The sequence below is a fragment of the Seriola lalandi genome, unplaced genomic scaffold, assembly GCF_002814215.2.
Source record: "Seriola lalandi dorsalis isolate HSWRI2012SDOR001 ecotype SW California unplaced genomic scaffold, Sedor1 jcf7180002054419, whole genome shotgun sequence".
NCBI classification, from domain to species: Eukaryota; Metazoa; Chordata; class Actinopteri; order Carangiformes; family Carangidae; genus Seriola; species Seriola lalandi.
Window position 1 is genome coordinate 89065 of NW_019524972.1, and position 10611 is coordinate 99675.

At 39.8% G+C, this 10611-nt stretch overlaps 2 protein-coding genes across 2 annotated transcripts in view; both read right to left on the reverse strand.

The window, feature by feature from the left end:
- Nucleotides 1-1853: 1853 nt before the first annotated feature.
- Nucleotides 1854-7182, reverse strand: odad1 (outer dynein arm docking complex subunit 1). The gene is made up of 15 exons (XM_023410253.2): nt 7102-7182; nt 6555-6633; nt 6373-6469; nt 6085-6274; nt 5848-5973; nt 5641-5754; nt 5434-5501; nt 5145-5332; nt 4280-4414; nt 3925-4007; nt 3504-3672; nt 3121-3284; nt 2899-3002; nt 2697-2787; nt 1854-2588 (listed from the first exon to the last, which is right to left on the reverse strand). The coding sequence occupies exons 2-15, from the start codon at nt 6619-6621 to the stop codon at nt 2484-2486; spliced, it is 1701 nt and encodes a 566-aa protein (XP_023266021.1). The 5' UTR covers nt 6622-6633; nt 7102-7182; the 3' UTR covers nt 1854-2483.
- A 1416-nt stretch (nt 7183-8598) lies between these two features.
- Nucleotides 8599-10611, reverse strand: part of tas1r3 (taste receptor, type 1, member 3) — a 4226-nt gene continuing 2213 nt past the window's right edge. Inside the window, exons 6-8 of the mRNA XM_023410261.2 lie at nt 10449-10569; nt 9594-9964; nt 8599-9494 (exon numbers count right to left, since the gene is read on the reverse strand). Of these exons, the coding sequence (XP_023266029.1) occupies nt 8898-9494; nt 9594-9964; nt 10449-10569 (1089 nt within the window). The 3' untranslated portion in view covers nt 8599-8897. The remainder of the gene's footprint in view (nt 9495-9593; nt 9965-10448; nt 10570-10611) is intronic.

Here is a 10611-nt window from a genome sequence, read left to right on the forward strand (position 1 = left end):
TTGGGGGGGGGGGGGCGGAGCGTTCTTTAAGAGGAGGGAGCAGTGTGGGCGCAGACAGTCTTTCTGGGGAAATACCTGGCAAACTTCCCAAATAAATAAATAAAAGAGAGAGAGAGAGAGAGAGAGAGAGAGAGGGAGAGAGGGAGTGGAGGACAGAGTGGGAGACAGAGGACAGGGGATTTTCTTTTTTTTTTTTCTGGGTTCTGATAACAGTCTTGTCAGAGATTAAGGGAACAAGGCTTTTTACAAGTGCTAACACAGTTTGTTCCCAAACAGAACCACACCGAAGTAGAAAGTATCTTGCTGAAAACTTTGCATTTTGCTGAAAACTTTGCCTGTAGTGAGACGAAAGTTGACAAGAACTGTGACACAAAATGAACTCCAGCATTAGTCTGTGGAGGGACTGAGTGGAACTATGATTGGCACAACAGGATGTGAGCTGTTGTAGTTGATAAGGTGCAGCGGTCTGACGAGGAACAGATGAATAGGCCACAGACAAGCATGTAGTTCCCAGATAAGAGTGGGGAGAAACACTACCTGTGCTTGCATGTTCTTGTTCGCACGGTTGGCTGTGTAGGTGTTTCCAAGAAACTGTTGGGATGATTACTTTTTAATTACACTGAACTAAATGCAACAATCTCAACAGTCAGCATTACCCACAAAATACAGAAAAGAAGGACTAAGATAACAAGAGATTATGAGGGATGAGGAAGGTGCGCTATAGAAAATACTGAAGCTGTTAAGCTACAGGACGGAGAAAAGGTGGAAAATGTGCTTATATGGAGAGGAAGGCTAAAAAGGACTGGATAGAAGGGGGTAGGTGGGAGGGCTTTTTGCTGCTGGTAGGTACGGCCTTCAGAAGGAGGTGGGCCTTGGAAATGGCTGCCGCAGGCGGTCTCTACAGGCAATGAGGACTCTTTTGTCAGAAGCAGGAAATGAGGTTTCTGTTGTGATTAAAAGGAAGGTTTCTATGGCAATGCAGAGAGCCGTGTGCACAGAGAATTTGTTGGGAGTAAGAGGGGTGGGTGGGTGGTTGGGGGGTGGGGGTGGTAAGTGAGAGTTGAATTTCAAAGCAAGCAGCCTCCTCCATCTCATCTCCCACCACCGCCACCCCTCAGCTTTTCCACGGCGCCCTTTTATCTCTGATAATCTGTTTTCATAGCCACAGTTGAGTCTGCGAGGGGGATTATCTTGAAGTCATTGGTCGATCAGTCATAAATGTTTAGCAGTAGCAGTTTCACTTCCCCAAATTGCAGCTGTCAAAACCGTACTTGAAAAACAAAAAAACACTTCAACAAATACTCTTATTAAAACTACACAACTCAAGATGGATATTAACATAATGACCTAAATCTGTCACGTTCTTATTTAGACAGGTACACTTCTGTTGAATCACCCCATTCCTTTGTGAAGTCCATGATAAAAAAAAAAAAAAAAGCATGATGGCTTCAGTGTGACCTTTAAAAGCTAAATATGGGAATGTGCTTTGTTAATTGTTTCACTGAGCTGTAGGTAAAAATATGTTTCTTAAAATAAGCTCCCCATTCTGATTTTCTCTCTCTCGTACAGAGGAAGCGAAAGCCATCTTTGCCCCAACACAGGCTCACTCCAGGATGTTTGGATAAGATGACATTTGAAACTCCTGAGGATCAAAGTGAAGTTTTTTTTTTTTTTTTATCCTTGCGCACTACAAGCCAGACTGACTGTTGTAGAAAAAAAAAAAAGATACAGATGCTCCTGATATTACTGCTACACATGAAGATAATATAGTACTCTGCCCAATATACCTACACTATGAGACTGATGTTAATGATTGTGCCGTACAATGAACAGAGAACCAATAAATGGAAACGTCATTTGGAGCAGATTTTATTATAGAAATCTGAATAAATGTGTGTGATTCACAGAATAATCATCATTATTCCACCAACAAAAATGTGTTTAAAATCAGTGTATACAGTGAAGTGCTTAAAAGCCCCTCACCTCCTTTTCAGAAACTCAGAATCAAGGTCCCAGCGCGCCGGTTAGAATTACAAAAGGTTCTGCTGCCCCCAACCTTTTCGTTTGAGCATAGCAGCAAGTACCATGTAATGAAACGCTGCCAGTGATGGAGAGCTGTACTGTGACCAGATTGTATAGTCAAAACCAGATGGCAAGTCACACATCAAAAGGACAGCTGGTTACCAGAGTCTGAAAAGGCATCTTTATAGCTCCAAACCTAATTAGCTCCAACTAAACAAATCACACCAAGATATAATGTAGCAGGCAATGCCAATGATTCATCATAAAAGGTGACTTACACATAACATAATTAAGCTTTAAATGTTTGTGTGTGCAAGCTGCATGGTTTCAAGCTGGTTCCGTCAGCGGTCACGGCCTCCATTGATCTAGATTATGGTAAACAATGAACGCAGGCCCTTGAACTGCAGATAATGACGGCAGGGACGAGGATCCGCATTAACTACACTGATCAGGTCAATGTGTCAGATCAGTGCATCTTCCAGAGAGTGTCGTTGGCCATCGAACTGCTGATTGATCTTTGAGGCTTTGGTCACTGCTTGCTGGACTGAACTCTCTTTCTGCAGAACCTATAAATTATACCCAGAAAATCAGATGATAAAAGTGCTTTAATCAACTGATCATGACATAAACCATAAATAATCCCTCGAGTGTAAGATTGGGACTTTTTATTGCACCGCTTTCATTATTCTTCTTCGAAGTTCCCCTTGTGACAGCGGACGTTCTTCCTCATCAGTAACAACAGACTCTTCTTCATCATACTCTGCACTGAGGAGTCCAACCAACACAGACACACCCGTCAACAATCATTGATGTTCCAAGAGTGTAAATGTACGTCACAAGTATGTTGATCTCAAAATTAACTGATAAAACACTGACCTGTTGACTGCAGGTTGGATACTGATATTCTGCTGAAGCAGCTCTGGATTTTGACCCAAAAGGAATTTGGCCAGGTCTTTTGGATTGTAGTCCTTTTCCAGATCCTGCAAGCGTTACAAATACAGAGACACATTATAATAGAGAGCAGAAATGAAAGAAAGTAATGTATATACACTTATATGTCAAGAAAAGGTAGGACAGAACCACAGGTTGACAGGTTACTTTAGAATCGAGGAAAGCTTGTATGGTGAGCAGCTCATTAGTCTTCTGTTCCACCAGGCCCAGATAGGACATGATGTTGTTCTCACTAATCCCTGTTGAGGAGCCCAGCATGTCCTCTATCACTGAGTGGTCACACTCCATTTTAGAGAAGATGCTGTTCACTCCTGTGGGATGGGAGAAAACCAAGTGTCAGGATTACCTACAACTGTCTGGGTTTAAATATCCAGTAAATATCCAGCCAAAGGTGCAGTATGTGGTGTGTGTATGCAAATATACACACACAGAACATGCATTTAAGAGAAAACTATGTTTTACAGGTCAGTCAATTCCTGATAATTTCATTGGACTTGTAAACAGACCTGTAAAATTAATTGTTGCCAAACCTGTTTTAATCTCGTCCAGGATTTTGCTTATAATGCTGGCTTGATTTTCATAGTCCTCCGCTTGGCATTCAGTTTCCTTTTGTTGTTCATCAATGTCTCTCAGCAAAGAGCGATGATTGTGCTCCTGCTGCAAACCTTTCACTCGAAACTGTTCCATCTCTTCTTGGATCTGCAGATTCGCACAGTTCAGTGTAAACAGATAAATAAACATATATTGGCTATACTGTACATTAATTAACTTTCTCCTCACTGAACACAGCGCCAACGCCTGTGATTCTACAACCATGGTCTTTGAAGTTCTTTATACTGGTACCTACTCATATTCTACTGCTGCACTAATTAGGAGAATAAGCAAAGCTAAAAATGGGAGAAATTAACTGATGAGTGTGTCCATGGGTATAGTCAAATAGAGAAAACATACCTGACTGATATGATCCCTCAGCACTTCAGCCTCATTGTTTTGCTCATTAACAAAATTGAAGAGTGCAAATTTCCGGTCTTCAACTACACAGCAAAACAGCAAACAGCAGTGAGGTACATTTAAATCTTCCCAATGGAGACTGATCATCCTAATTATGAAAGTGAGACATTATATTTAATTATCTTTAATGTCCCTCCAAAGGTAGAAAAATGAAAATGAAGTAGGATATCTAAATAAGAGCCAGTTTTAAACTAAAAACAGATCCTGCAATAAACTGAGTAATGAGCAGATCCGACAGCATTGTCTTTGTGCATGGATGAAAATAAAACAGTCAAGTTGTGCTGGTAAGACTTACCCTGGATGAACCTGGTGACCAGCATGTCCAGGTTGTCCTCTCCTGTCATTGCCTGGATCCTCTCAAAAACCTCCCTGAGAACATCCAGCGACTCTTCCCCTGAGTCCGTCCTCCGCTGCTCCTTCACCTCTGACACTGGGACAAACAAGCAGCATTGCAATCGTATGAAAGTCATTAGGACTGTATCGAAGCCACTATCACTATTATCGTCTGGACTTGCATTATTATTATCATTGACTTTTACTTCACCATTTGCTTTTACTACTGATATGAATTATAATTCACACTCTGACTGCCTTACTTACCTATTATGTGTGTGTGTCTATGGCTTTCTGTTTTAGTTCATCATTAAAAAAATCCCATCATATATACCAATCGGTTTTAAAAATCAGTGTTATTGATACATCTGAGTACATAAGTTAAGTATTCATCCCAGTTTTTGCAAGCATAAAACAAAATATAAAATAGGTACTGCTACAATCACAAGTGTTTACTAATATACGGTTTATGAAGGAAGGATGGAGAATAAGATGTTGTAGACTCAGAAGAATTAAATGAAATCTGTTCTTTTGATGTTGTAAAATGTAAAATTCAGCAGCAGAAAATACACCCTAATCCTCTAAAACTCATTTCTCATGTTGTCGTTTCTTCTCTCTAGCTTGTGCTCATGGGATACACAGCACTGTACGTGACTGTGCTCGGGCATTTGAATGTTATAAGCTGAAAATTGGTGGGATTCCCAGTAGATACATTAAATATGTCGGCATTATTGTCATTATTGATGGCATCACAAAGATTTTGTCGTTATTGTGAATATTATGTCAAAACAGCAACATTAGCTATAGCACATTGGTTTTTGTCTTACATTGTCTGTGTCCCGTTTCATGGCCGTCATCCTGCCCGCTCCTCTCGCTGCACTTGGTGGTCATAAACTCTTTCAGACTATACTCATGCGCAATAACCCTTTCAAGTTCCTTCATCTCAGCATTGTACTGGGAAAGGTCCTTCACCGCTTTCTCCCTCATCATTGTCATTTTGGACTGAGCCTCCACCCTTATGTAGAAAGGTTAATAGATAAGACATTAAAAAACCAAGATCAAGAGGTGCACATCTCCCCAATTTTTACAACATTACACAACTGTCTAGAATCTGACCTAGCATCGTATGCAGCATTGGACAGGTTGACACTTTCCCCGATCTTCTTGCGGACCTCATGCAGTTCCTACAACTCACAACACAAAAGTGCAGAGACATGCTTTTTAGTTGACATTTTAAAACCAGTGTAAAAAACTTGAATAGTTGGCTTAAATAACAAGGAAACTAGACTAATACTTTCAATCATCTATGGTGTGACCTCTGACCTTGTCCAGCCTGTTGTGCAGTTGCTGGAAACGGACACGCTCAATATGAAGCGTCTGCAACTCCTCTCTCAGGTGGCTGTTTTTGGTCAGCTGTTCATTGAAGCGAGTCAAAGCCTGAAGAGGACATTGTACACAAAATTTTAAATATTACAGCAATATGTGAAAATTTGTACTATTAATCAGACAAGGATGCTCCTTAATACTCACTCTGTCCAGTTTGTATTCCAGTGTGCGTATGGCCTTCTGGGTCTGTCGTACCTCAGATCTTTGTGTGTCACTAATACTGACCTCCCCTTTCCTCAGCTCTGCCAGCTTCAACTCTATGTTTGAGATCTGCCCATAATACAGACACAACATGAACACATGACATAAACTTGGGTTGGTGTGTCCAAAGATATCAGTAAACCTGACTAGTAATACATTGAGTGAAAAGCACTTACAAACCTCTCTTTCTAGTTCTTTTTGACACTGCTTCTCTTTCCCTAGTTTGTCCTCAAGCATGTCTCTCTGCTCCAGCATAGCACGAAGACTCTTGGTGTCCTCACTGTCCCGCTGTTGGTGGGACAAGCTCTTACATACACCAAGGTTTCGATGCAGCTCCTCCTGCTCCTTCAGCAGCTTGTCCATCTCCTGCCTTCATCCACAACACACAAACATCAGGTATGGATTTACCTCATCAGGTAAATTAAAGCACACATTGTGAATACTGTGGTAGGTGTACTGTTTTATTACTGTTGTTTGCGGATCTGCTCCCGGGCCTGAATGTTGTAGGTCTGTCGATCTCCTTCCATGATCCTGAACTGTCTTTGCAGTTTGGCTATCTCTGATTCTGCTTAGAAAACATCATATGCACATTATAGTAACTGGCAAACTAACACCACTAAGGTGTTAATAGTTAATATTAACAACATTACCTGTACCATCAATATCCATCTCACTGCTGTCTGAGCGGGCACTTGTGGCTGATCTTCCGCGAGGCATGGTTACACTGGGCTTTATTGGATAAAATAAAAAGTAATGTAACAAGAGGGAAAATTGGCATTGTCTTCTGACCATTAAGCTTAACCAAACCTAGACATTTAGTGTCATATTCAGCTTTAAAACCTAGATTGAAAGGTGAAATTGAGACTAAATATGACAAAACAGTTTTTTCTTTCTCTCAAAACAGTGATTGCCTGAAAGCAGCATTCACAAACCTTTAGTATGTACTGCTGCAGGTTGTTGCACTTGTGATTCATTAAACCTAAATATTTAAAGCTAATTAAGCAGGTTTTTCTAATCTATAAGAATAGTCAATCCAAAGTATCATATTCTGGCACAGGTCAGCCAAACTACCTACAGTGCACATTAGCAAGCTAAGCCAAAACCAGTAGGCATACTAGTATTTAGCTTCGTTATAGCTAGCCAACATATGAAAGGTATCCAGAAAACCTCTGCTATTTATGAAAAATAAGAATTTACCTCCACAGTTGATAGTTTGAAGAGTAAAAACCCAGTGAACCTCTCAGGATAAACAGCAGGCGCCCAATAGCCTGAGTTGTTAGCAACTGTTGCTAAGTGTGGTGGGAAAGCCTGTCCCTGAATTCTGCCTCTCAGGCAGTAACAACGATGAAAGTCAGGTTGAGTCATACACACACATACTGTTTCAGTCGGCAAAGGTTATTGGTTGGGCCGTAACTGAGGTCCGAGCCTTCCAATCACAGTAATTTATACAAACACACAAACACCCTGTGATTGCCAGTTTGTGTAAGCTAGCCATTAGTCCAAAAGATGGGTTGCATGCGAATGCATGGGACAGACAGGACAGGACCGAACAAGTGCCACACCAGCAATAAAGAAGGTAATGTTGGGAAAATAATCCTCATCTATGAATAAATTCTTTACTCAAGTAGGCTACTCTAGTTTAATTAACTTCATTTAAAACATTTCAGAGAGGGAAATATAATCTAATAATACTTCATTTATCTGACGGTGACAGCTGCAGTTATTAGAAAAATTGTTCAGGTTTAATACAAAGAAATTAGCTTGATTAAACTACCCAACATCAGTGCTGGAAAGTAATTTAATAAAGTACTACTATACTCAAGTACAGTTACTTTACTTGAGTATCTCCATTTTATGCTACTCGCTACTTTTATGCTAGCACTACCGTACATGGTAGTTTCATTGTAGACAGACACCCAGAAAATGAACAGTACTGGAATGATTGGTTGGTTAATCAATTTACAGATTGACAAAGAAGTAATTGGCAACAATTTTATAATTGATTCATCGTTTCAGTCAACTAAAGAAAAAAGTGGAAACAATTCACCTGAATATTTCCTGGTTTCTAATCTCAAATCAAGTCTAAATTTAACATTTGCATTTTGGGGTTTTGTATTATCATCTTAGGCTCCAGTGAATAATGATGATTATTTCCTGGATTTGTACTATTTACTGACGTTTTATGCACTGAACAATCAGTTGATTATGAAAGAAGGTAACTGTCAGATGTATTTGTTGATAGTTGCTATGCAGTTTATTTTATGTGTTTGTGTCAGAATAAATTAATTAATATCAGCTGATATATAGTTATTGGAATTTTAAACTGACAATTATATAATTGATTATTAATATAATTTGCCACAAAAAACTGATATTAATATCAGTTACCAGAGTATTGCTAGATCTGTAATTTAGTATTGATTGCTACTTTTATTTATTGAGAGGATTGAAACACTCCATGCAAATAAGAATAATCTGTGCCTTGCTCAGTCCACAGATACTAAGAGAAAATTTCAAAGAAAAGCTCTTACAGTTTGTAAGAGCATGCCTTTTAATTGTGTCTTTATTGTTATACAGTTAATGGAGTTAACAAGATTAGGAAGGAAGAGAATTTTTCTTAAGAAATAAGTTTCTAATAATTTCTAATACAAAACTGTACTGTATTTACCTAGAGTATTTATTATAATGAAGCTATACAAAATATATATTTAAATTGTAAAATATACTGTTTCTATACCTACATGAGCAGTTTATTAGTCATGTTATTTATAATTCCATATTAATTCAACAATATAGGAAAAACTTATTATAACCTAATGTAACAGTATATCTCATAGCTTTTAGGCCTAAGCTATAATATTCTTTGTTCACATATAAAGCATGAAAATATCATTTTTACAAAATATATGATTCTTCATATATTCCTTTTTTATACATAGGTTTTCAGTCAGAAAATTGCATTGTGGTAAACATCATAGAGACTGTGTCTCTATTTACTGCCCTGACTGTGACTGTGACTGTGGCTGTGGCTCCTCCTGAGCTGGTGTTGGTGGGACACCCTCTAGGAAGGTACAGAAGTGCTTTGGTGTATTGAAGTCAGGTTTCCTCAACAGCAAGTAGCATTTTGGGAAGTAGTAGGCTGCCACCAGTCCCAAGTTGCTCGCCAGGGTGAAACAGACATGGACAATGGACCTATTCTTTGTATTCAAGCCTATGTAGATTGGAATAAAGGTCACCCAAATCACACAGTAGATCAGGGAGGAAAAGGTAATGTCCATGGCAAGGTTATACTGATGAAGAGGCTTCACTGCCATGAAGGTACAAATGAATGATATAAGGGCCAATACAACATTCAAACCTTGCATTACAGCGAATCCCATTAAAGGTAAGACTGGACATGACAGGAAGACCCTCACAAATACTATTTTCATGTTTGCCTTATATTCAGACAGTGAGGGCCCTTCTTGGACAAACCAGCCACAGAGACCAGCCTGCACAGCACAGCAGACCAGCACAAACATCCAGCTCCCAGGGCCTCTTAGGTGCAGGTAAGAGGAAGCTGTGTCTGGGAACTCTGTCACAAAGAATATCTGTTTGAAAAAAAAAAAAGGGGGTTTCAGTCTGTTTACAATGTGTGATCTTCATATTGTTTTATATTACAGTAATGTATTTTGTCTGTCATTCCTCACCTGCAGTGAGATGGACGTGATAATGGAGAGGGCGACTGTTTGCAAAATGGAGATGAGCGGCAGCTGAAGACGACACACCACGTCCCCTGGTTGCCCCAGGAAGAGCAGCAGACTGAGGCAGGCTCCCATCAGGCTGAGCAGAGCCACAAAAGTCAGGGCCCCACCTGAGGCCATTATCAATGGGGTCCCACGATGCTTCAGGAACACAACACCAACTGACCCTTGACACAGCAGCAACAGCATCCCAGCCAGCATCAATTGTAGAGCTTCAGGTATGTCCCAGGACAAAACGTCAAAGGTTGGGTCAGTGCAATTAATGCTGCGGATCAGGGACCATTGACCTTTAGGACACTTAGTACACTGGATGTCGTCTATGAGTCAGAAAAGACAGATGGGAATTTGGTTTGATGAACAAGCACACCATCTAGAAATCAAATAAAACCATGTGATATTTGGGTTGATTGTGTCACCATTAATAGAATAGTTTGACATTTTTGGAAATACACCTATTCCTTGTTTCATGTCTGTGCATTGAATCTGGAGTTACAGTCAGCAACATGTTATATCTTGTTTGTGTAATCCATACAAAAGCTGAAGTGAGAAAATATCAGGTTGCGGTTTTAAGAAGGCAACATCATGATGACAACAAAACTCTCTGATGTTACTGCACCTTAAATTATTGAGCTTTAGAGGTGCTGGTAGGCAGATTTTGTTACATTTAAACAGAGCCAGGCTACCTATTTCCCCCTATTTCCAGTCTTTATCAGCTAAGATAACTGGCTTCTAGATCCATCCTTATATACAGTATATACTAATCTAAGCAGAGATGCAGAGATGTATGGACAACCATATTACCCTCATTTGCCTGATAAGTGCCTGGCAAACAGTCGATGCAATCAAAACAGCAAGAATGGAAGCCTTTGACTCTGTGGACCTGGCCTAGCTCACATGTTGCTGAACAGGTAGACTTAGGAACCTGCAAAAGTTGTGGCATAACAGTTAGAATTGTCAAGCCCCC